The sequence below is a fragment of the Anomaloglossus baeobatrachus genome, chromosome 5, assembly GCF_048569485.1.
Source record: "Anomaloglossus baeobatrachus isolate aAnoBae1 chromosome 5, aAnoBae1.hap1, whole genome shotgun sequence".
Taxonomy (NCBI): domain Eukaryota; kingdom Metazoa; phylum Chordata; class Amphibia; order Anura; family Aromobatidae; genus Anomaloglossus; species Anomaloglossus baeobatrachus.
Genome location: NC_134357.1, coordinates 257044985 through 257072143, shown reverse-complemented (window position 1 = coordinate 257072143; position 27159 = coordinate 257044985). Strand labels below are relative to the sequence as shown.

The 27159-nt window shown below is 48.1% G+C and overlaps 1 protein-coding gene across 1 annotated transcript in view; it reads right to left on the bottom strand.

Moving 5' to 3' along the window:
• Positions 1-27159, bottom strand: part of ZDHHC5 (zDHHC palmitoyltransferase 5) — a 66016-nt gene that overhangs the window by 17431 nt on the left and 21426 nt on the right. The window contains exons 3-4 of the mRNA XM_075347403.1: positions 6259-6380; positions 5507-5664 (exon numbers count right to left, since the gene is read on the bottom strand). Of these exons, the coding sequence (XP_075203518.1) occupies positions 5507-5664; positions 6259-6380 (280 nt within the window). The remainder of the gene's footprint in view (positions 1-5506; positions 5665-6258; positions 6381-27159) is intronic.

The window sequence follows — 27159 nt, the reverse complement described above, 5'->3', positions numbered from 1 at the left end:
GTTCTGCTTCACCTCAATTGAGAGTTCCTTAGACCGCATGTTGTCTGGTCACAGCAACAACTTCCAAATGCAAAACCACACACCTGTAATCAACCCCAGACCTTTTAACTACTTCATTGATTACAGGTTAACGAGGGAGACGCTTTCAGAGTTAATTGCAGCCCTTAGAGTCCCTTGTCCAATTACTTTTGGTCCCTTGAAAAAGAGGAGGCTATGCATTACAGAGCTATGATTCCTAAACCCTTTCTCCGATTTGGATGTGAAAACTCTCATATTGCAGCTGGGAGTGTGCACTTTCAGCCCATATTATATATATATAATTGTATTTCTGAACATGTTTTTGTAAACAGCTAAAATAACAAAACTTGTGTCACTGTCCAAATATTTCTGGACCTAACTGTATGTGCTTTGGTCAATCCAAGTTCACATACAAACGTTGATTATTTGTTGAGCTTTTTACCTCAGCATTTGTAAAACCACATGCACACATTGTGTATTTGGTGAGGTTTTTTTTACCTCAGTATTTGTAAGGCCACGTGCACACGATTATTTAGTGAGTTTTTTACTTCAGTATTTGTAAGGCGCACATTCACACTTTCAGTTTTTGGTGATTTGTTTTACCTCAGTAATTGTAGCTAAAACCAGGACTGGGTAATAAATACAGAAGTAGTGCCCATGTTTCTATTATACTTTTCCTCTGATTGTTCCACTCCTGGTTTTGACTTCTAAATGCTGTGGTAAAAAAGTCCCCAAATACTTGTGTGCACGTGGCCTTACAAATACTGAGGTAAAACAGTTCCCAGATACCTGTCTACACGTGGCCTTACAAATACTGAAGTATAAAAAGTCACCAAATACTTGTGTACACGTGGCCTTACAAATACGGAGGTAAAAAAGTCCCCAAATACTTGTGTGCACATGGTCTTACAAATACGGAGGTAAAAAAGTCCCCAAATACTTGTGTGCACATGGTCTTACAAATACGGAGGTAAAAAAGTCCCCAAATACTTGTGTACACGTGGCCTTACAAATACGGAGGTAAGAAAGTCCCCAAATACTTGTGTGCCCGTTGTCACTCAGTGCAGGTATGAAGTGGGGGCTGCCTGTGTACAGAACACTAAATAAGGGCTGATCTGCAAACAATTAGCTGATTAGCATCGTTTAGTTAATTGCTTTGAGTAATCAAACCCCTGGTTAAAGGCCCAGTCACACTAAACAACTTACCAGCGATCCCAACAACGATCCAACCTGATAGGGATCGTAGGAGGTTGCTGGTGAGATGTCACACTGCGACGCTCCAGCGATCCCACCAGCAACCTGACCTGGCAGGGATCGCTGGAGCGTCGCTACACGAGTTGCTGGTGAGCTCACCAGCAACCAGTATCCCAGCCCCCAGCCAGCAGCGCCACGTGGAAGCGATGCTGCGCTTGGTAACTAAGGTAAATATCGGGTAACAAACCCGATATTTACCTTGGTTACCAGCGCACACCGCTTAGCGCTGGCTCCCTGCACTCCTAGCCACAGTACACATCGGGTTAGTTACCCGATGTGTACTCTGCTACATGTGCAGGCAGCAGGAGCCGGCTTCTGCGGACGCTGGTAACCACAGTAAACATTGGGTAACCAAGAAGCCCTTACCTTGGTTACCCGATATTTACCTTCGTTACCAGCGTCCACCGCTCTCACACTGCCAGTGCCGGCTCCCTGTTCCCTGCACTCCTAGCCACAGTACACATCGGGTTAATTACCTGATGTGTACTCCAGCTACGTGTGCAGAGAGCAGGGAGCCGGCACTGGCAGCTGAGAGCGGCGGACGCTGGTAACGAAGGTAAATATCGGGTAACCAAGGAAAGGGCTTCTTGGTTACCTGCTGTTTACCGTGGTTACCAGCGTCTGCAGAAGCCGGCTCCCTGCTCACTGCACATTTAGTTGTTGCTCTGTCGCTGTCACACACAGCGATCTGTGCTTCACAGCGGGACAGCAACAACTAAAAAATGGCCCAGGACATTCAGCAACAACCAGCGACCTCACAGCAGGGGCCAGATCGCTGCTCAGTGTCACACACAGCGAGATCGCTAATGAGGTCACTGTTGCGTCACAAAAACGTGACTCAGCAGCGATCTCAGCAGCAATCTTGCTGTGTGTGACGTACCCCTAAGAACAAAGCTGGACTCCAGTGTCACCTTGACGTGATTGCTGGACAATCACAATACCAGTTTAGAGATGATGTGATTTTAGTTATTGTTAATTGATCATTAACTGGGAAATTTTTTACGTTGCACCGAAACCACAAGCCATGGCCTCACTTGACATTGGTAGCCAAAGTGCTACATGAACAGTCAGTCACAGTGTCGGAGAGTTCCCTCCTTACCGGTGCTACTTACTGTGCCTTTCTGGTGCTACTTACTGTGCCTTAGTGTTTCTTCCTTAAAAACGCCAGTCACAGCGTCTATACTTACCCTGTAAGTGCTCTCCTTAAAAGTTCCAGTCATACTGGCTAGAAGTACCCTCAGTAGTAGTCACAGTGCCTATAAGCACAGTCAATAACAGTCACAGTGCTTGTAGGTAACTTCAGTGAGGGTCACAGTCCCTGTAAGTACTCTTGAAAGGTGCTAGTCACTGTACTTCTAAGTAACCTCAGAGCATAGTGCCTATCTAAAGAAAAAAATCGTCAGAGTGCCTGTAAGTAATCTAGTAACCTCAGTTTAAGTTCCTGTAAGAAAACTCAGTGCCAGTCACAGTGCCTGCAAGTATCCATCTTAAAAAGTGCCACTGTTCCTGTAAGTAACTTTAATGCTAGTCACAGAGCCTGTAAGTAACCTCAGTACCAGTAGCAGTGCCTGTAAGTACCCATCTTAAAAAGTGCCACTGTTCCTGTAAGTAACTTTAATGCTAGTCACAGAGCCTGTAAGTAACCTCAGTACCAGTAGCAGTGCCTGTAAGTACCCATCTTAAAAAGTGCCTATAAGTAACTTCAATGATAGCCACAGTGCCTGTAAACAATCTCAGTGTCATTCACAGACCCTGTAAGTACCATCATTACCAGTCACAGGGCCTATAAATAACCTTAGTTCCATTCACAGTGCCTATAAGTACCCATCTTAAAAAGTGCCAGAGTGCCTGTGGATAACTACAATGCTAGCCACAGTGCATGTAAACAATCTTTGTGTAAGTCACAGTGCCTTTAAGTACCTACCTTAAGAAATGCCAGATTGCGTGTAAGTACCGCAACATCAGCGCAAAGTCAATGAGCCTGTAAGTACCTACCTTAAAAAACATCAGGGTGCTTAAAAGTAAATTCAGTGGCAGTGCCTGTAAACAATCTCAGTGTCAATGACAGTGCCTGTAAGTACCGTCAGTACCAGTCACATTGCCTGTAAGAAATCTCAGTGCCTATAAGTACCTACCTTAAAAAATGCCAGTGTGCCTGCAAGTACACTCAGTACCAGTTACAGTGCCTATAAGTACCCACCTCAAAAAGCACCAAAGTGCCTGTAAATAATATCGGTGTCACTCACAGTGCCTGTAAATAACTTCAGTGCCTGTAAATAACTTCAGTGCCTGCAAGTAGACTCCTTAAAAGTCAGTAACATTGTCTTGTCAGTACCCTCTTACAGGTGCCAGTGACCGTGCCTGTAAGCACCCTATATACCAATGCCTTTAAGTTCCCTCGATACTAGTGCTAGACCCATTGCCTTGTCATCACCCTCTGACAAATGCGTCACAATCAAATGACCTCCTCTTACATTCCTCACTCCTTTCCTATCAGAAAGGTGTTGTTGAGAACCGCCGATCTGCGACCACTTACAGCAGTGTTTCCCGTACCCCCCAATCCTCATGGCCCCCCAACAGATCATGTTTAAAGTATTTCAAAGATGATAGAATTATTATCTAGACATCAGAAATTGATACAGGTTCTCACATGTGTGATACTAAGGAAATCCTTAAAGCATGATCTGTTGGGGGCCGTGAGAACTGGAGCGGGGGGACTGTGACTGACAGCACTCTCTCCTGCACTTACAGAGGTGTCCTATCACAGATGGCATTGGCCAGGACAGTGATGGTGAAGGTCGAATTGCACGTGTCTGTTACAGCCAATGTACAAAACACATATACGCTTACCTAAAAGCCAAAGTGTTGTACTGGTTAATTTTACAGAGGTTACAGCCCTGCTTAACTGACACAGAGCTCCAAGTGATACGATTCTGTGTGCTGTGCCCAGAGCTGCCACTAGAGGGAGCCTACTGAAGACAGATTAATACAAAACTTAGAATTTGGAGCAAATAGACCTTACACGTTCACTGGAGGCCCGAACAGCTCACAGTCCAGCAAATATGGACTAAATTCAATTCGGAAGAGCTGTCACAACAATCATGCTTTACCCAAGGAGTTTTATGGTGATATACGCTGATTATCTATGCTGATGATAAGCAAATCTACCTCTCTGGACCTGAGATTACCTCTCTACTAGCCAAAATCCCACAATGTCTGTCTGCTATTTCATCCTTCTTCTCTGCGCGATTTCTAAAGCTTAACATGGACAAAACTGAATTTATTATCTTTCCTCCTCCTCTCTCAACCCCTCCAACAATCCTTTCCATTAAAGTCAATGGCTGCTCACTTTCTCCAGTCTCACAAGCCCGTTGCCTCAGAGTAACCCTCGACTCTGCTCTATCCTTCAAGCCACACATCCAAGCCCTCTTCACCTTCTGCCAACTAAAACTCAAAAATATCTCACAGATTCAAGCATTCCTTAACCAAGAATCATCAAAAACACTAGTGCATGTGCCCTCATCCTCTCCCACCTTGACTACTGCAACCTCCTGCTCTGTGGCCTCCATTCCAACACTGTTGCACCCCTCCAATCTATCCTAAACTTTGTGGCTCAATTAATCCACTTTTTCCCCCTCGTTATTTTCCAGCCTCTCCTCTCTGCCAGTCCCTCCACTGGCTTCCCATTGCCTAAAGACTCCAGTTCAACACACTAACCATGAAATACAAAGCCATCCACAACCTCCATACATCTGTGACCTAGTCTACTGGTACCTACCCGCACGCAACCTCAGATTTCCTTCTCTACTCCTCTCTCATCTCCTCGTCCCACTATCACATACAAGATTTCTCCCGTGCATCCCCCATACTCTGGAACACTCTACCTCAGCACATCAGACTCTCGCCTACTGTGGAAACCTTCAAAAGGAACCTGAAGACCAACCTCTTCCAACAAACCTACACCCTACAGTAACCCTCAGTCCAGTAGACCACTGCGCAACCAGCTCTGTCCTCACCTATTGTACCATCACCCATTCCTGTAGACTGTGAGCCCTCACGGGCAGGGTCCTCCCTCCTCCTATACCAGTCTGCGCCTTGTATTGTTTATGATTATTGTACTTGCTTTTATGTATACCCCTTCTCACTTGTGAAGAGCCATAGAATAAATGGTGCTATCATAATAAATAATAATAATAATAACAGTGAAACTCCAAATTGCTCAGCCAGAACTCACCTCAACACAGTTATCACACACACTGCAGTGAGAACAGCGCGGTGGCCGGTAAAACCGGCACGTCGAGCACCACTTCATGCGGACCTGTACTCCTCTCACTTCAACTGTCTTATATAAGGGGGCTCGGAAATCATCGTCCTTATCTTCATCCTCTTCCGCTGCAGAAAAGGGAGCAATGAAACCAAAATTTAATGCATAGCATCATTACAACTATAAGTAAATATTACACACATATACATACATATATATATACATTTTTATATATATATATATATATATATATATATATATATATATATATATATATATATATATATATATATATTTATTTGAGTCATCCCTCTTTCCAAGGGTAGATATAAAAAAATAATGAAAGAAATATAAAAATTGGTATCGCCGTGTTCTTAAAGTCTGGCATGTCAAATTAGAAGATGAATGCAGCACTGCATCCCGACATTATGTGTCTCTACAGCACTCCAAGAAATGGCAGCACTTATGCACTGAGCCGGCTGCAGTTCCCTGTCCACCCACATGGCGGGGAGTGCCACTGTGCAGGAACAACCGAGAAGGGAATATGGCGCTGCTTCAGCACTAGACTCTTAGGGCCGTATAGATGCCAGAACCTGGACCCTGACTGATTATAAAGTCATGGCATAGGCTTAGGACACTAAAATGCCCCTTTAAAACAATAAATATATATGAGGCCCTTTATAAATAAAATGGTGGAATCTTTAACAATAGGCGGTTCTTACCTCGAGGGAATATTCCAGGGTCCATAAAAGTGGCCATGCTGAAATTGGCCAAAACAAATAAAAACATGATGGCATTATACGCAGGAAGGGCAGGGGACACCTCCACGTTGAGCCACGGGCACCTACGAAGACAAGTTAGAGAGTTCAGCAAATCGCAAATGGAGGAAAATTACAGGACGTTTCCGGTATTAAAGGAACCCATCACCAAGTTTTTGCTATGTAACCTGAAAGCTGCATGATATTGGAGAAAAGAGCCTGATTCTAGGGATGTGTCAATTACTGGGCTGCTTGCTATAGTTTTAATAGAATCCCTGTTTTCTCTGCGGTAGATGAAGTGGGGAACAGAATGCTGAATTGTGTATAACCCCGCCTACACCTCTGATTGGCAGTTTCCTGTGTACCTTGTGCATTGTCGTCCAGCAGCCGATCAGTGGTGGGGGCTGAGTTACAGATTAGCAGGACTGCCAGGCATGCGACACCTAAGGCTATGTGCACACTCTGCGTTTTTTTTGACGCTGTGTTTTTGTGCGTTTTTGGCCGCTAAAAACGCACAAAAATGCACCCGCGACAAAAAAACGCATGTGGTTTTACCGCGATTTGGTGCATTTTTGATCTCTGCGTTTTGCTGCGTTTTTCCAATGCTTTACATGGGAGGAAAACGCAGAAAAACGCAGGAAAAATGGACATGTCAATTCTTTTTTTTAAGCTCAAAAAACCCGCCGCTTAAAAAAAAAGGTTGTGTGCGGACAGCAAAAATGAAAACTCATAGACTTTGCTGGGGAAGCAAAGTCATGCAGTTTTGAGGCCAAAAACGCACCCGAAAAACACGCAAAAACGCAGCGAAAAACGCACTGTGTGCACATTGCCTAATCCTGCAGTGATAATGTCCTGTAGTTAAAGAAGGGAATTTTGTTTACTTACCGTAAATTCATTTTCTTCTAGCTCCTATTGGGAGACCCAGACAATTGGGTGTATAGCTTCTGCCTCCGGAGGCCACACAAAGTATTACACTTTAAAAAGTGTAACCCCTCCCCTCTGCCTATACACCCTCCCGTGCATCACGGGCCCATCAGTTTTGGTGCCAAAGCAGGAAGGAGGAAACTTATAAAATTGGTCTAAGGTAAACTCAATCCGAAGGATGTTCGGAGAACTAAACCATGAACCAAAGAACAATTCAACATGAACAACATATGTACACAAAAGAACAACAGCCCGAAGGGAACAGGGGCGGGTGGTGGGTCTCCCAATAGGAGCTAGAAGAAAAGGAATTTACGGTAAGTAAACAAAATTCCCTTCTTCTTTGTCTCTCCATTGGGAGACCCAGACAATTGGGACGTCCAAAAGCAGTCCCTGGGTGGGTAAAAGAATACCTCGATAAAAAGAGCCGTAAAACGGCCCCTTCCTACAGGTGGGCAACCGCCGCCTGAAGGACTCTCCTACCTAGGCTGGCATCTGCCGAAGCATAGGCATGCACCTGATAATGTTTCGTGAAAGTGTGCAGACTCGACCAGGTAGCCGCCTGACACACCTGCTGAGCCGTAGCCTGGTACCGCAATGCCCAGGACGCACCCACGGCTCTGGTAGAATGGGCTTTCAGCCCTGAAGGAACCGGAAGCCCAGAAGAACGGTAGGCTTCAAGAATCGGTTCCTTGATCCACCGAACCAAGGTTGACTTGGAAGCCTGCGACCCTTTACGCTGGCCAGCGACAAGGACAAAGAGCGCATCAGAATGGCGCAGGGGCGCCGTACGAGAAATGTTAGATCTCGTGAGAGCACTCAGACTCTACAAGTGCAAATCCTTTTCACATTGGTGAACTGGATTAGGACAAAAAGAAGGTAAGGAGATATCCTGATTGAGATGAAAAGGGGATACCACCTTAGGGAGAAATTCCGGGACCGGACGCAGAACCACCTTATCCTGGTGAAACACCAGGAAGGGGGCTTTGCATGACAGCGCTGCTAGCTCAGACACTCTCCGAAGTGATGTGACTGCCACTAGGAAGACCACCTTCTGCGAAAGGCGTGAAAGAGAAACATCCCTCATCGGCTCAAAAGGTGGTTTCTGAAGAGCCGTTAGCACCCTGTTAAGATCCCAGGGTTCCAGCGGCCTCTTGTAAGGTGGGACTATGTGGCAAACCCCCTGCAGGAACGTGCGTACCTGCGGAAGCCTGGCTAGACGCTTTTGAAAAAACACGGAAAGCGCCGATACTTGTCCCTTGAGAGAGCCGAGAGACAAACCCTTGTCCATTCCGGATTGAAGGAAAGACAGAAAAGTGGGCAAGGCAAACGGCCAGGGAGTAAAACCCTGATCAGAGCACCAGGATAAGAAGATCCTCCACGTCCTGTGGTAGATCTTGGCGGACGTTGGTTTCCTGGCCTGTCTCATAGTGGCAATGACCTCTTGAGATAACCCTGAAGACGCTAGGATCCAGGACTCAATGGCCACACAGTCAGGTTGAGGGCCGCAGAATTCAGATGGAAAAATGGCCCTTGAGACAGCAAGTCTGGTCGGTCTGGTAGTGCCCACGGTTGACCCACCGTGAGATGCCACAGATCCGGGTACCACGACCTCCTCGGCCAGTCTGGGGCGATGAGGATGGCGCGGCGGCAGTCGGACCTGATCTTGCGTAACACTCTGGGCAGCAGTGCCAGAGGAGGAAATACATAAGGCAGTCGAAACTGCGACCAATCCTGAACTAATGCGTCTGCCGCCAGAGCTCTGTGATCTTGAGACCGCGCCATGAATGCCGGGACCTTGTTGTTGTGCCGGGACGCCATTAGGTCGACATCCGGCGTTCCCCAGCGGCAACAGATCTCTTGAAACACGTCCGGGTGAAGAGACCATTCCCCTGCGTCCATGCCCTGGCGACTGAGAAAGTCTGCTTCCCAGTTTTCTACGCCCGGGATGTGAACTGCGGAGATGGTGGAGGCTGTGGCTTCCACCCACAGCAGAATTCGCCGAACTTCTTGGAAGGCTTGACGACTGCGTGTGCCGCCTCGGTGGTTGATGTACGCCACCGCCGTGGCGTTGTCCGACTGAATTCGGATCTGCCTGCCTTCCAGCCACAGCTGGAACGCCTTTAGGGCTAGATACACTGCCCTTATCTCCAGAACATTGATCTGAAGGGAAGATTCTGTCTGAGTCCAGGTGCCCTGAGCCCTGTGGTGGAGGAAGACCGCTCCCCACCCTGACAGACTCGCGTCCGTCGTGACCACAGCCCAGGATGGGGGCAGGAAGGATTTTCCTTTCGACAGAGAAGTGGGAAGAAGCCACCACTGAAGAGAGGCTTTGGCTGCCCGAGAAAGGGAGACGTTCCTGTCGAGGGACGTCGACTTCCTGTCCCATTTGCGGAGAATGTCCCATTGGAGTGGACGCAGATGAAACTGCGCAAATGGAACTGCCTCCATTGCTGCCACCATCTTCCCTAGGAAGTGCATGAGGCGCCTCAAGGGGTGTGACTGGGCTCGAAGGAGAGATTGCACCCCTGTCTGTAGTGAACGCTGTTTGTCCAGCGGGAGCTTCACTATCGCTGAGAGAGTATGAAACTCCATCCCGAGGTAAGTTAGCGATTGGGTCGGTGTCAATTTTGACTTTGGGAAATTGATGATCCACCCGAACCTCTGGAGAGTCTCCAGAGCAGTGTTCAGGCTGTGTTGGCATACCACCCGGGAGGGTGCCTTGACTAGAAGATCGTCTAAGTAAGGGATCACCGAGTGTCCCTGAGAGTGTAGGACTGCCACCACTGTTGCCATGACCTTGGTGAAGACCCGTGGGGCTGTCGCCAGGCCGAAAGGCAGTGCCACGAACTGAAGGTGTTCGTCTCCGATGGCGAAACGCAGGAAGCGCTGATGCTCTGGTGCAATCGGCACGTGGAGATAAGCATCCCTGATGTCGATTGATGCTAGGAAGTCTCCTTGGGACATCGAGGCGATGACGGAGCGGAGAGATTCCATCCGGAACCGTCTGGTTCTCACGTGTCTGTTGAGCAGTTTGAGGTCCAGAACGGGACGGAAAGATCCGTCCTTTTTTGGCACCACAAACAAGTTGGAGTAAAAACCGCGACCACATTCTTGAAGGGGAACAGGGATCACCACTCCTTCTGCCTTCAGAGTGTTCACCGCCTGAAAAAGAGCATCGGCTCGCTCGGGGGGGCGGAGATGTTCTGAAGAAACGAGTCGGAGGACGAGAGCTGAGCTCTATCCTGTAACCGTGAGACAGAATGTCTCTCACCCATCGGTCTCGGACATGTGGCAACCAGGCGTCGCAAAAGCGGGAGAGCCTGCCACCGACCGAGGATGCGGTTTGGGGAGGCCGAAAGTCATGAGGAGGCCGCCTTGGGGGCGGCTCCTCCGGCGGTCTTTTTAGGACGTGACTTAGACCGCCATGAATCAGAGTTCCTCTGGCCCTTCTGTGGCCTGTTGGACGTGGAGAATTGAGACCTGGCTGAGGGCCGAAAGGACCGAAACCTCGGTTGTATCTTCCGTTGCTGAGGTCTATTTGGTTTGGACTGGGGTAAGGACGAGTCCTTTCCCTTGGATTGTTTAATAATTTCATCCAATTGCTCGCCAAACAGACGGTCGCCAGAAAATGGCAAACCGGTTAAGAACTTCTTGGAGGCAGAGTCTGCCTTCCATTCGCGTAGCCACATGGCCCTGCGGACTGCCACTGAATTGGCGGATGCTACCGCTGTACGGCTCGCAGAGTCCAGGACGGCGTTCATGGCGTAGGACGAAAAAGCCGACGCCTGAGAGGTTAAAGACACAACCTGCGGAGTAGAGGCACGTGTGACTGCATTAATCTCAGACAGACAAGCTGAGATAGCGTGGAGTGCCCATACGGCTGCGAATGCCGGAGCAAAAGACGCGCCTATGGCTTCATAGATGGATTTCATCAGGAGCTCTATTTGCCTGTCAGTGGCATCCTTGAGCGATGAACCATCTGCCACTGCTACTATGGATCTAGCCGCCAGTCTAGAGACTGGAGGATCCACCTTGGGACACTGAGCCCAACCCTTAACTACGTCAGTGGGGAAGGGGTAACGTGTGTCATTAAGGCGCTTAGTAAAGCGCTTGTCCGGAAAAGCTCGGTGTTTCTGGACTGCATCTCTGAAGTTGGAGTGATCGAAAAACGCACTCCGTGTACGTTTGGGAAACCTAAATTGGTGTTTCTCCTGCTGTGAGGCTGACTCCTCAATCGGTGGAGCTGGAGGAGAAAGTTCTAGCACCTGGTTGATGGACGCTATAAGGTCGTTTACTATGGCGTCCCCTTCAGGTGTATCAAGATTGAGAGCAGCGTCAGGATCAGATCCCTGATCTGCCACCTCCGCTTCATCCTCCAGAGAGTCCTCATGCTGAGACCCTGAGCATTGTGATGAAGTCGAGGGAAGCTCCCAGCGAGCCCGCTAAGCCGGTCTGGGACTGCGGTCCGTGTCGGAGTCCTCACCGTGGGACCTAGGAGTCGCCCCAGGAGCACTTTGCTGCGCCGACCGAGGGGGGCCTGGGGGCAATGATTCAACAGTGCCCGGGGCCTGTGTTACCGGTCTGGACTGCAAGGCTTCTAGTATCTTAGCAGACCATCTATCCATAGACTGAGCCATGGATTGTGAAAGTGACTCAGAAAATTTCTCAGCCAACACTGCAAACTCTGTCCCTGCCACCTGGACAGTGGTAGCCGGTGGTTCTACCTGGGCCGAGGGTCCCACCAGCGTCTGAGGCTCCGGCTGAGTGAGTGTCACAGGGGCCGAGCATTGCACACAATGAGGGTAGGTGGAACCTGCAGGTAACATAGCCGCACAAGAGGTACAGGTTGCAAAATAAGCCTGTGCCTTGGCACCCTTGCTTTTTGCAGACGACATGCTGTTGTCTCCTCTTAGAGCAATCAGTGAGGGTATATAGCCAAAAGCAAATAATGCGGCCGAACAGAGCAAATGTATACAATATATGGATATATATATATATACACTTCGGCACCCAGGGGGGCCAGCACCTAGTAACCGGTGCGGCTTACCGACCGCCCTCAGCGGTTGTGTGTCCACCAGATTCCCTGCCTGGGCCTCCCAGAGCTGTGGAGCTCGGTCTGAAGTTCTCCACCGGCAGAAGTGATGATAACAATGGCTGCCAGCGTTCTCAGAGGAGGAGGGGGCCGTGGGCGTGCCTCAGAAAGTGCGGGAATCTGGTGCCCCACAGTGCTCAGTGAGGGGGGAGGAGGATACCTAAGTATGCTCCAGCCCTCACCGCTGACGTCCAGTCTAGCGTCCCGCCCTTACCCCTGACTGGCAGGCCCAGGGGCGGGAGTATGCAGTACTAGGCCGCAAAAGCCGGGGACTAAATTTAGTAACGCGGCCGGCAAACAGGCGCGGTCGGCGCGGTAGTCCCGGCGACACAAAACACACAGCAGCCGCTGCAGCGTCCGTTACACAGGCGCTCTATGCGCCATCCCCAAGGGGACACAGAGTACCTCAGAGAAGCAGGGCCTGTCCCTGATGATACCCGGTCTCCTGTCCGTCAGATTCCCCCAGGGGCTGCGGAGGGAGCCCGGTCCCAGTGCATGGTGACCGGTTAGGATCCCACTTCACCCAGAGCCCCTAAGGGATGGGGAAGGATAACGGCATGTGGCTCCAGCCTTTGTACCCGCAATGGGTACCTCAACCTTAACAGCACCGCCGACCAGAGTGGGGTGAGAAGGGAGCATGCCGGGGGCCCTGTTAGGGGCCCTCTTTTCTTCCATCCGATAAAGTCAGCAGCTGCTGCTGACTAAAATGTGGAGCTTGCGTGAATGTGTGCCTCCTTCAACACAAAACAAAAAACTGATGGGCCCGTGATGCACGGGAGGGTGTATAGGCAGAGGGGAGGGGTTACACTTTTTAAAGTGTAATACTTTGTGTGGCCTCCGGAGGCAGAAGCTATACACCCAATTGTCTGGGTCTCCCAATGGAGCGACAAAGAAACACCGATTTTGTTGACACTACAGAAAAGAAGAGAGGGGAGGCGGGGAGAGTGGGGAGAGAGAAGAGAGCGGGGAGAGAGAAGAGAGCGGGGAGAGAGAAGAGAGCAGGGAGAGAGAAGAGAGCGGGGAGAGAGAAGAGAGCGGGGAGAGAGAAGAGAGCGGGGAGAGAGAAGAGAGCAGGGAGAGAGAAGAGAGCAGGGAGAGAGAAGAGAGCGGGGAGAGAGAAGAGAGCGGGGAGAGAGAAGAGAGCGGGGAGAGAGAAGAGAGCGGGGAGAGAGAAGAGAGCGGGGAGAGAGGGGAGAGCAGAGAGAGGAAAGAGAGAGAAAGAGAAAAAAAAAACAACCCTGAATCCGGATCGTGCACCCGGAATCCCACATCCGGGTCGGACCCGGATCTACCGCTGAAACTGCGCGGATCCGGATTTTTGCATTCCGGGTCCGCTCAACACTATTAAAGAGTTAATCCCTAGTGATGAGCGAGCATGCTTGTCACTACTCGGTACTCGCACGAGTATCACTGTACTCGGGCTGCTCGGCGGGGACCGAGTAATCTCGCGATACTCGTGCTTTACTCGTGGTCTTCATTTCTGCATGTTGGCGCTCTTTTGAGAGCCAGCCCTCATACAGGGATTGGCTGGCAGACCACTGCAATGCCACAGCCCTGTTAGTTGTGGAATTGCAGTGATTGGCCGGCCTGCACAGCGTCACCGAGCCTTTATATCGGCCGGCGCGCTGTGCTCTGCTCACAGCTATTCTGACAGTGAGTGTAGGGAGAGTGTCGCTGATTCAGGGAAAGCTTTGCGGCCCTTTATAGCTTTTTCAGTTGCAGGGCTGCAAACAGTGTGACCAAAAGTCCTTCTCAGGACTATTCTAGTTGTATACAGGCAGGCAGGGTATAGCCAGGTCGGCGTACAGTAGCAGAGTCCTTCTCAGGACTATTGTTGCTATATACAGGCAGGGTATAGCCAGGTCTGAATACAGGCTAGTGACCAAAAGAGTCCTTGTCAGGACTATTGTAGCAGTATACAGGCAGGCAGGCAGGCAGGGTAGTGGTGACCGTATACCAGCCTTCATATCTGGGGCTGGTGTACACAGTGTAAAACAGTCCAGATAGTGTCTGACTTGTCTGTACTGTAATTGTCGCTCCCCAAAAAAACCTGTTAGTAGGTTATTATTGCGTCCGTGCTTGGTTTTTAAAACCGCACGTGTGTGCCTGTTGGTGGCAGCGTACAGGTGCACTGGTGTGCGTTTACCAAACTATTATATAACGCACAAGTGTAGTGTATAATACACGTCAGTCAGCAGTGGCTGATAGTGTCAGAGTTCTTAATTTTTGCTCCTAAAACCTGTGTTAGGTTATTATTGCGTCCGTGCTTGGTTTTTAAAACCGCACGTGTGTGCCTGTTGGTGGCAGCGTACAGGTGCACTGGTGTGCGTTTACCAAACTATTATATAACGCACAAGTGTAGTGTATAATACACGTCAGTCAGCAGTGGCTGATAGTGTCAGAGTTCTTAATTTTTGCTCCTAAAACCTGTGTTAGGTTATTATTGCGTCCGTGCTTGGTTTTTAAAACCGCACGTGTGTGCCTGTTGGTGGCAGCGTACAGGTGCACTGGTGTGCGTTTACCAAACTATTATATAACGCACAAGTGTAGTGTATAATACACGTCAGTCAGCAGTGGCTGATAGTGTCAGAGTTCTTAATTTTTGCTCCTAAAACCTGTGTTAGGTTATTATTGCGTCCGTGCTTGGTTTTTAAAACCGCACGTGTGTGCCTGTTGGTGGCAGCGTACAGGTGCACTGGTGTGCGTTTACCAAACTATTATATAACGCACAAGTGTAGTGTATAATACACGTCAGTCAGCAGTGGCTGATAGTGTCAGAGTTCTTAATTTTTGCTCCTAAAACCTGTGTTAGGTTATTATTGCGTCCGTGCTTGGTTTTTAAAACCGCACGTGTGTGCCTGTTGGTGGCAGCGTACAGGTGCACTGGTGTGCGTTTACCAAACTATTATATAACGCACAAGTGTAGTGTATAATACACGTCAGTCAGCAGTGGCTGATAGTGTCAGAGTTCTTAATTTTTGCTCCTAAAACCTGTGTTAGGTTATTATTGCGTCCGTGCTTGGTTTTTAAAACCGCACGTGTGTGCCTGTTGGTGGCAGCGTACAGGTGCACTGGTGTGCGTTTACCAAACTATTATATAACGCACAAGTGTAGTGTATAATACACGTCAGTCAGCAGTGGCTGATAGTGTCAGAGTTCTTAATTTTTGCTCCTAAAACCTGTGTTAGGTTATTATTGCGTCCGTGCTTGGTTTTTAAAACCGCACGTGTGTGCCTGTTGGTGGCAGCGTACAGGTGCACTGGTGTGCGTTTACCAAACTATTATATAACGCACAAGTGTAGTGTATAATACACGTCAGTCAGCAGTGGCTGATAGTGTCAGAGTTCTTAATTTTTGCTCCTAAAACCTGTGTTAGGTTATTATTGCGTCCGTGCTTGGTTTTTAAAACCGCACGTGTGTGCCTGTTGGTGGCAGCGTACAGGTGCACTGGTGTGCAATTTCCAGAAACTTTGATATAACGCACAAGTAGTGAATATACACGTCAGCAGTGCACAGCATTGCAAAATGCGCAAGGGCATTGGCAAGGAACAAGGAAGTGGACGTGATGGTGGTGCAGGCAGAGGCCGAGGTCGTGGGCAAGCTCTAATTTCGCCACAACAAAGGGCCACATCTAGTCGCTCGCACGTCCTGTCCCAAATTCTTGGGGACCGCAGCAGTACACCGCTCTTGAACCAAGACCAGTGTCAACAGGTTGTTAGTTGGATAGCGGATAATGCTTCCAGTCAGATTGGCACCACCACAAACACTCTGTCTTCCACACGGTCAAGTGTCAGTAGCCGTGATACTGCACCGCACATTTCTGAACCTGATCCTCCTTCCTACCACCAGGCTGAGTACACGTCCTCCTCGGACATTAATGATCCCACACTTGGACACTCGGAAGAGCTGTTCACGTTTCCATTCACACATTCTGGCCTCTCGCCAGCTCATATTGAAGTGGGTCATGAGGAGATCGTCTGTACAGATAGCCAAATATTTGAGCAGCCACGTTCTCACGAAGTTGGCAACGTGTCTCAACAAGTGGTGGACGATGATGAGACACAATTGTCAGCAAGTCAGGAGGAGGAGCAGGGTGCGGAAGAGGAAGACGACGTGGTGGATGATCCAGTAACTGACCCAACCTGGCAGGAGGATATGCAGAGCGAGGACAGCAGTGCACAGGGGGAGGGAGGCGTAGCATCACAACAGGCAGTAAGAAGCAGGGTGGTGGCCCCAGGCAGAAGTCAGGCAACCGTTCCCCGTAACAACACGACGACACCAGGTGCCTGTACAAATGTTAGGTCTTCACGAGTCTGGCAGTTTTTTAAGTTGGATCCAGATGATTCAAAAAAGGCCATTTGCAACACCTGCCGTGCCAGCATCAGCAGGGGTACCAAAACTAGCAGCCTGACCACCACCAGCATGATCAGGCACATGTCAGCCAAGCACCCGACTTTGTGGGAAGTACAACAGAGTCGAGGAGCAGTGCTTGCTGATGTCACTGCTACGTCTTCGCTGGTTGTGCATGCGAGCCAATCCTCTGTCCATGCTGCCTGCGAACAAGCCTCCTCCACTCCTGCACCTGCAGTTGCCTACGCAGAAAGAACACCATCATCAAGCACGTCCTTGTCCCAGCGCAGCGTTCAGTTATCCATTGAGCAAACCTTTGAACGCAGGCGCAAATACACTGCCAACACCCCACATGCCACAGTTCTAAATGCTAACATTTCGCGACTGCTTGCGCTGGAAATGTTGCCTTTTAGGCTGGTGGAGACAGAAGCATTCCGTGACCTGATGGCGGCAGCTGTCCCACGTTACTCGGTCCCCAGCCGCCACTATTTCTCCCGGTGTGCCGTCCCCGCGTTGCATAACCACGTGTCACAAAACATCACACGTGCCCTGAACAACGCTGTTTCACCCAAAGTCCACCTAACCACAGACACGTGGACAAGTGCTTGTGGGCAAGGCCGCTACATCTCGTTGACGGCACACTGGGTTAATATTGTGGAAGCTGGGACCCAGTCTGAGCGAGGGACGGAACACGTCCTTCCCACACCAAGGTTTGCAGGCCCTACCTCAGTCAGTGTTTCACCCACACTCTACAGCTCCGGAATGTCATGCTCTTCAGCCTCCTCCTCCTCCTGCGCATCCTCATCCACTGTGCCCTCCACACCAGTCACAAGCTGGAAGCACTGCAGCACTGCCTCGGCGAAGCGGCAACAGGCTGTGCTGAAGCTAATCTGCATAGGTGACAAACCCCACAATGCAGAAGAGCTGTGGACAGCTCTGAAACAGCAGGCAGATCACTGGCTCACACCTCTGAACCTAAAGCCAGGAAAGGTCGTTTGTGACAATGGCCGGAACCTGGTGGCGGCTTTGAGGCGAGGCCAGCTGACACATGTTCCATGCGTGGCCCATGTGCTCAACCTCGTGGTTCAGCGGTTTCTAAAGTCATACCCAGAGCTGTCTGATCTGCTGGTAAAAGTTCGCCGCCTGTCTGCACATTTTCGAAAGTCACCTACTGCTTCAGCCGGCCTTGCCGGCTTTCAGCGCCGTTTGCATCTTCCGGCTCACAGACTGGTGTGTGATGTCCCCACGCGTTGGAATTCAACTCTGCACATGTTGGTCAGGATATGTGAGCAGAAGAGGGCAGTTGTTGAGTACCTGCATCACCTAAGCCGTCGGGAAATGGGTCAAACTCCACACATAACACCTGAGGAGTGGAGATGGATGTCAGACCTATGTACCATCCTCCAAAACTTTGAGGACTCCACCAAGATGGTGAGTGGTGATGACGCCATTATTAGCGTCACCATACCGCTACTCTGCCTTCTAAAACGGTCCCTGCTGAAAAACAAACATGATGCATTGCAGGCGGAGCGCGATGAGTTGCAGCAAGAAACAGTAGTGGGTGTGGGTGATAACACACAGCCCAGCCTCGTCTCATCACAACGTGCAGTGGAGGACTATGACGAGGAGGAGGATGAAGACATGGAGCAACTCTCCGGCCAAATTGAGGATATGACATGCACACCAGTCATATCCTCGATTCAGCGTGGCTGGCCAGAGGACAGGGTAGATGAGGAGGAGGAGGAGGAGGAGGAGGAGGAGGAGGACAGCATGTTCAGTCATCTTGTTGGTCAGGCTACTGAAGTCCTGGCTGTTAAGAGTCTGGCGCACATGGCTGACTTTATGGTAAGCTGCCTGTCTCGTGACCCTCGCGTTAAGAACATCTTGGCCGACAATCATTACTGGTTGGTAACACTGTTAGACCCACGCTACAAGGAGAACTTTTTGTCTCTTATTCCCGTGGATGAGAGGTCAACCAAAATGCAGCAGTTTCGGAAGGCCATACTCACGGAAGTAGGCAAAGCATTCCCCTCACAAAACGCTAGCGGCATAGGTCAGGAATCAGTGGACAACCGAGGCGTACAGCCGAGAGAGGCACAAGTCCAATCCGCCAGAGGTAGGGGAACAGTCTTTAAGATGTGGGACAGTTTTCTCAGCCCCTCACGTACCACAGCCCCTGAGGTGCGGGGTAGTGCCACAAGAAATCCTAAGTTTGCCCAGATGCTGAAGGAGTACCTTGCAGATCGAACAACTGTACTCCGACATTCCGCTGTGCCTTACAATTATTGGGTATCCAAGCTGGACACGTGGCATGAATTGGCTCTCTACGCCTTGGAAGTCCTGGCCTGCCCTGCTGCTAGCGTTTTGTCAGAGCGTGTTTTTAGTGCCGCAGGTGGAATCATTACAGATAAACGCACCCGCCTGTCAACTGAAAATGCTGACAGGCTGACTCTGATAAAGATGAACAAGGGTTGGATTGGGCCAGACTTCACCACACCACCAGCAAATGAGAGCGGAATTTAAAGTTTGCCATGTACCTCCACTCACCCATGGGTACACTTCTCGACTTTGGATAATCGCTGGACTGCTCCTCCTTCTCCTCATGCGCCATCATGATGACCGTTACAATAGTTAGGTCTTTGTTTCAGGTATACCCCCAGTGGTAAATTTTTTCGCCCATTCTTTGCAGAATGGACATTACAACGACAGGAGACCCGCTCCTTTGCAATGGGAACAATGTTTTGAGGCCCTCATGCACGTCTCTACCCAGGGACAACGTGTAGCCTCCCAATTTTTGGCTGCCCTGGCAAAGGGCTATACTGAAATAGACCCACTTCCTTACAATGGGCACTTCAGGTTTAAAGGCCATCATGCACGTCTCTATCCAGGGACAATGTGGAGCCTCCCAATTTTTGGCTGCCCTGCCTAAGGGCTATACTGAAATACACCCACTTCCTTAAAATGGACACTTAATGTTTTGAGGCCCTCATGCACGTCTCTACCCAGGGACAATGTGGAGCCTCCCAATTTTTGGCTGCCCTGCCTAAGGGCTATACTATAATACACCCACTTCCTTAAAATGGACACTTAATGTTTTGAGGCCCTCATGCACGTCTCTACCCAGGGACAATGTGGAGCCTCCCAATTTTTGGCTGCCCTGGCAAAGGGCTATACTGAAATAGACCCACTTCCTTACAATGGGCACTTCAGGTTTAAAGGCCATCATGCACGTCTCTATCCAGGGACAATGTGGAGCCTCCCAATTTTTGGCTGCCCTGCCTAAGGGCTATACTGAAATACACCCACTTCCTTAAAATGGACACTTAATGTTTTGAGGCCCTCATGCACGTCTCTACCCAGGGACAATGTGGAGCCTCCCAATTTTTGGCTGCCCTGGCAAAGGGCTATACTGAAATAGACCCACTTCCTTACAATGGGCACTTCAGGTTTAAAGGCCATCATGCACGTCTCTATCCAGGGACAATGTGGAGCCTCCCAATTTTTGGCTGCCCTGCCTAAGGGCTATACTATAATACACCCACTTCCTTAAAATGGACACTTAATGTTTTGAGGCCCTCATGCACGTCTCTACCCAGGGACAATGTGGAGCCTCCCAATTTTTGGCTGCCCTGGCAAAGGGCTATACTGAAATAGACCCACTTCCTTACAATGGGCACTTCAGGTTTAAAGGCCATCATGCACGTCTCTATCCAGGGACAATGTGGAGCCTCCCAATTTTTGGCTGCCCTGCCTAAGGGCTATACTGAAATACACCCACTTCCTTAAAATGGACACTTAATGTTTTGAGGCCCTCATGCACGTCTCTACCCAGGGACAATGTGGAGCCTCCCAATTTTTGGCTGCCCTGCCTAAGGGCTATACTGAAATACACCCACTTCCTTAAAATGGACACTTAATGTTTTGAGGCCCTCATGCACGTCTCTACCCAGGGACAATGTGGAGCCTCCCAATTTTTGGCTGCCCTGGCAAAGGGCTATACTGAAATAGACCCACTTCCTTACAATGGGCACTTCAGGTTTAAAGGCCATCATGCACGTCTCTATCCAGGGACAATGTGGAGCCTCCCAATTTTTGGCTGCCCTGCCTAAGGGCTATACTATAATACACCCACTTCCTTAAAATGGACACTTAATGTTTTGAGGCCCTCATGCACGTCTCTACCCAGGGACAATGTGGAGCCTCCCAATTTTTGGCTGCCCTGGCAAAGGGCTATACTGAAATAGACCCACTTCCTTACAATGGGCACTTCAGGTTTAAAGGCCATCATGCACGTCTCTATCCAGGGACAATGTGGAGCCTCCCAATTTTTGGCTGCCCTGCCTAAGGGCTATACTGAAATACACCCACTTCCTTAAAATGGACACTTAATGTTTTGAGGCCCTCATGCACGTCTCTACCCAGGGACAATGTGGAGCCTCCCAATTTTTGGCTGCCCTGGCAAAGGGCTATACTGAAATAGACCCACTTCCTTACAATGGGCACTTCAGGTTTAAAGGCCATCATGCACGTCTCTATCCAGGGACAATGTGGAGCCTCCCAATTTTTGGCTGCCCTGCCTAAGGGCTATACTATAATACACCCACTTCCTTAAAATGGACACTTAATGTTTTGAGGCCCTCATGCACGTCTCTACCCAGGGACAATGTGGAGCCTCCCAATTTTTGGCTGCCCTGGCAAAGGGCTATACTGAAATAGACCCACTTCCTTACAATGGGCACTTCAGGTTTAAAGGCCATCATGCACGTCTCTATCCAGGGACAATGTGGAGCCTCCCAATTTTTGGCTGCCCTGCCTAAGGGCTATACTGAAATACACCCACTTCCTTAAAATGGACACTTAATGTTTTGAGGCCCTCATGCACGTCTCTACCCAGGGACAATGTGGAGCCTCCCAATTTTTGGCTGCCCTGCCTAAGGGCTATACTGAAATACACCCACTTCCTTAAAATGGACACTTAATGTTTTGAGGCCCTCATGCACGTCTCTACCCAGGGACAATGTGGAGCCTCCCAATTTTTGGCTGCCCTGGCAAAGGGCTATACTGAAATACACCCACTTCCTTACAATGGGCACTTCAGGTTTAAAGGCCATCATGCACGTCTCTATCCAGGGACAATGTGGAGCCTCCCAATTTTTGGCTGCCCTGCCTAAGGGCTATACTATAATACACCCACTTCCTTAAAATGGACACTTAATGTTTTGAGGCCCTCATGCACGTCTCTACCCAGGGACAATGTGGAGCCTCCCAATTTTTGGCTGCCCTGGCAAAGGGCTATACTGAAATAGACCCACTTCCTTACAATGGGCACTTCAGGTTTAAAGGCCATCATGCACGTCTCTATCCAGGGACAATGTGGAGCCTCCCAATTTTTGGCTGCCCTGCCTAAGGGCTATACTGAAATACACCCACTTCCTTAAAATGGACACTTAATGTTTTGAGGCCCTCATGCACGTCTCTACCCAGGGACAATGTGGAGCCTCCCAATTTTTGGCTGCCCTGGCAAAGGGCTATACTGAAATAGACCCACTTCCTTACAATGGGCACTTCAGGTTTAAAGGCCATCATGCACGTCTCTACCCAGGGACAATGTGGAGCCTCCCAATTTTTGGCTGCCCTGCCTAAGGGCTATACTATAATACACCCACTTCCTGACAATGGACACTTAATGTTTTGAGGCCCTCATGCACGTCTGTATGCAGGGGCATTGGTGAACCTCACAATTTAGGACTGCCCTGGCAAAGGAAAATACTACAAAGACTCACTTCCTCAAAATGGGCACATTAGACTCAAGAGGCCTTCATGTACGTCTCTTCTCAGGGACATCGGAGTGCCACACAATGTTTTCACGTAAAATCTTTCATGTATTGATCTCAAAAAGTAACATACACCAGCTCTATCTCACTATTGGGTATGTGCCCTTAACATTTCCGCCATGAAAAATCATTTTGGGGTCATTTTGGAAGGTTTTCTGGTGAGTCCGTAAAAATGGCGTAAAACGCGGACAAAATTGTTCACAGCTGTGACTTTTGAGTGATAAATGCTTCAAGGGGTCTTCCCCATGCTGTTGCCATGTCATTTGAGCACTCTTCTGAGACTTTTGTGACATTTTTAGGGTTTCTCCATGCTGCCGGGAGGTCATTTCACAAAAATACTCGGGTCTCCCATAGGATAACATTGGGCTCGTTGCTCGGGCCGAGTACACGAGTATCTTGGGAGGCTCGGCCCGAGCTTCGAGCACCCGAGCTTTTTAGTACTCGCTCATCACTATTAATCCCCTTACCCTGCAGCCGCTGCTTCGGGTGATTGTAAACTATAATGGTGATGTCATGACCACAGCACAAGTGACCGCTGCAGCCAACCACTATGCTGGGCTCAGTGACTCATGCTGTCTACATCAGCATCAACGTTGAGCACAATGATTGGCTGCAGCGGTCACATGCACTGTAGTCCGTAATCATGATGTTACTGATGAAGCCAGTAAACAGGCACCGGAGCATCAGCAGAGAGCTGGAGCAGAAAAAAGGGAGTAACATGGATTTTATTAGTATTTTAGCTACTGCAAACCTAAGTGATAAAGATTTGACAAAAGGAAAACCTCTTTAAAATCCATCCATACATTGATGTGGCGAGGGCTGTATAGGCATGGGTACTGTCAGTCACTTGATCCAGGGACACATTGTAAAACCTAAGGCAATGTTGTAATAAAAGGATCCAGCACGGATTTTACACCCTGTGAGTCATTTCTCATGCCCACGGCTTGCTTTGGTGATGCTAACACGACATGCAAGCTAGTAACCGGTATCAAGCTCATAAAACTGTGGGAACAACGTACAGACGAACTGCAGAAGGTTCAAAGGCAACAAGAGCGACACCATAGGATTATATATAAAGTCTATCTACAGTCCACTAAGATTACTCAGGTGTGGAGAAAAGCTGGTTCATTGCCTAGATAGGAAAGGGTTCTTTACAGTTACAGCACTCACAGATGTATATAAAAGCATATAATCCAAGACCACAAAACTACACAGTGTAAGATGAAGAAGAGTGAGATTAAAAATGACCAAAGCCCCTTATAACAATATGACCTAGGTTATCTATCCATCTCTAATCATATAGATACGTATGTATATTATTTACCCATCTATATTCTCTATTCTTCTATAGAAACAATGCTGTAGGCCCCACAAAGATGTGACTTATCACTTATCCCCAGTAGTTCGGTAATCACTTATTTGGGCTGTAACACCCTTTTTCCTTTAAAGGGTCATAATAAAAAGTGTCTGTACAGTTTTATTCCCCATGCTGATGGCTCCTCCTGGTGTGCTGTGCGCTCTAAGCCAATCAGATGGCTCCCTCGCTGCTCCTCCTTCATTCACTCAGAATGCAGAGAACCTGCAGCTTCATCTTCCTCCTCTCCCCTCCCTCTGTGTCTTTTAGGAATAACAGAGTGGGTTTGTAATTATACGCATATGGCCTGCAGGGAAGTCAGGGGCTGCAGGCTACTGGAAGGGGAAGAAGGGGAAAATAACCATCTTCCCTAATAAGATACATTAAAAGCTTTATGAATTCACACGTACTAGGATATCCTTTAGGACGTAGCTACACCAAGACTTCATTTTAAAGATCTGTCACTAACTTTTGACCACTTAATCTGACAGCAGCATAATGTAGAGACAGAGACCCTGATTCCAGTGATGTGTCACTTACTGGGCTGATTAGTGTAATTTCGATAAAATCACTGTTATCAGCAAGAAATTATTACTAGATTAGTAAACCTGCTGTCAGGTAGTCCGAAATATTCATGAGCTCAGTATAACCCAGCCAACACCACTGATTGACAGCTTTCTTTGTGCATAGGCAAAAAACTGCCAATCAGTGGTGTGGGCGGGGTTATACAGAGCTCAACATTAAGAGAAACTGTGGATGTGCAGCAGATAAAACAGTGATTTTGCAAAACTGCAGCTATCAGCCCAGTAAGTGACATCATTGGAATCAGGATCTCTGCCCCTACATCATGTTTGTCTCAGATTGGGTAGAAAATAAAACAACCTGGTGAGAGATTGCCCGTAATGAGATACAGTCCAGAGCAATACAAAATCTTCTGCACTGCATAACCAAGCACAAGCTATATGCCTGTAACCACATATTAATTATATATGTGATCAGACGTTGTATGCTGGGAGGGGGCATTGAATACTGTATGTACCCTCCCCCACCCGGCTCCAGTCACATGACCAAGGTGTGAAAAAAGCTCATTTCCTGTGAAAGTGAAACCATTTGCTGGCCTTATACCATTCTCAGTACAGGTCTACAATTCTTATATATAGTTAGTGCTATAATTTTATTTTTATTGCATACTTTATGCTATTGTGCATTTTTGACTTGTAGCTTTAGTTCACATATCAAGACATTTCTATTTTTTCTACTTTAGTACTATAGTCTACATTGTAATAATTTCAACACATTAGTATATTACTATTTCTTTACAGATATTAAGTACAATTCATGTTTTGTATTATTTTAATTTTTTTTATATTTAGTATTATATGACCATTTTGACATTTATTACTATAGTTTTAGATACTTAGTACTATAGTCATATCTTTTCAAACACTGGCTTGCTAAAGAAACTGAAGGTAAAGGTGCTGGACTGGCCATGTATGTCTCCAGACCTAAAGCCTACTGAGAATCTGTGGGGCCTCCTCAAACTTAAAGGGGTGGTTCACTACTTAGGAGTACTGGCCACATCGATATTATGTTGAAAAACAAGGCTTTTCTCAAATACCTTGTGTTGGCAATAGTGTCTCCGAGCGGCGCTACTGTGGACCGCTCAACCCCATAGTGTGACCCCGGGCTCCATGACCTCTGATGTCCGGTGATGTCACGTCAACTGAGGTGGGCCGCAGTCTCCCTGAGTGACTGGGCTGTGGGCGGAGTTACACCACTCAGCACAGCATGTCGTGCTCTCTCCTTCACTAGCTGCAAGCAGGAGCGATGCTGGGCTATGATGTGTGGGGAACGTTCACCCACAGCCTGGTCACTCAGTGAGAATGGGGCCCGCCTCAGTTAATGTGATATCACCGGATCTGAGAGGTCACGGAGCTCGGGGATCACGTGATGGGGATAAGCGGTCCACATTTGCGCCGCTTAGAGGCCGAACTTACTACACAAGGTATTTGAGGAAAGCCTTGTTTCTGGACATTATATTGATGTGGCCAGTACTCCTAAGTAGTGAACCACCCCTTTAAGGTGGAGGAGCGCAAGGTCTCCACGTCCACCAGCTCCGTGATGTCATCATGGAAGAGGATCCAGCGGCTCCTGTGAAGCTCTAGTGAACTCCACACCCAAGAGAGTTAGGACAGTGCTTGAAAATAACGGTGGCCACACAAAATATTGACACTTTGGGCACAACACAGTTTGGCCATTTTTCACTTAAGGGTGTACTCACTTTTGTTGCCAGCGGTTTAGACATTAATGGCTGTGTTTTTATTTAGAGGACACCAAATTTACACTGATATACAAGCTGTACACTGACTACTGTATCAAAGTGTCATGTCTTCAGTGCTGTCCCATGAGAAGATGATAAATGATATTTTGGGATATGCTGTATAGTGTACGGCTCATGGAGGACCCCTGCTGATTCACCTACCAAGTTTTTTTTTAATGTATATACAATAAAAACTACATTTTGTTCATTCTTGGTCCTGCACTTTGTGTACGGTTTGGGGTTTTCTTTTTAGATATTTAGTACATTACATACTTAGTATTATTTTAGTGATAATATATAATTACTTACTACTGTAAGTTTACATATTTAATACTATATTAATATTTCTTACACATTTAATGCCATTTTACTGATTTCCATATTACTTCTATATTTTCTATTATTGCTATGTTACTTTTGTGTAGATATGTAGTACCATGACTATTTTGTACATATTTATATTATATATATTTAGTTTTTTATATTCATATTATTATATATTTATTCATATTTATTTATATACCCATTTCTTTACATTAGGGCTTTTTTTTCTCCACAGTATTCGCATGTGATGATCGGATAAATCGTGCTTGGCCCTTTTTCGTGTGGTCACATGACTAAATGATTAAAGGGAGGTCACTGCGTTGTTTGTTTTTTTTATTTCCAAGTAGTCTGCCGCTGATGGATATATCATGAGGTTCAGACTGGTGTAATCTCTTTAGATGGTTTGTATATACTAAGTAATCCCCAAATCTGGGACAGAATTAAAAGGGACAGATGGGGGGTGTCAGACAGACAAATAAATGGAAGACAAACGAAGAGGCAGAAAAAGAAGCAGGTAGGGAAACAAAAGATCAATAAATGGCTGTATACAATAAAGCTATAGTACATGTGTCCAGTTAGTGGGCGCACCAAAAGTCCATAGCCACAGATCGGAGCCTAAATGATGGGAGTAATGAAGGCAATGATGGATTCTGCATGCAGGGAAGCT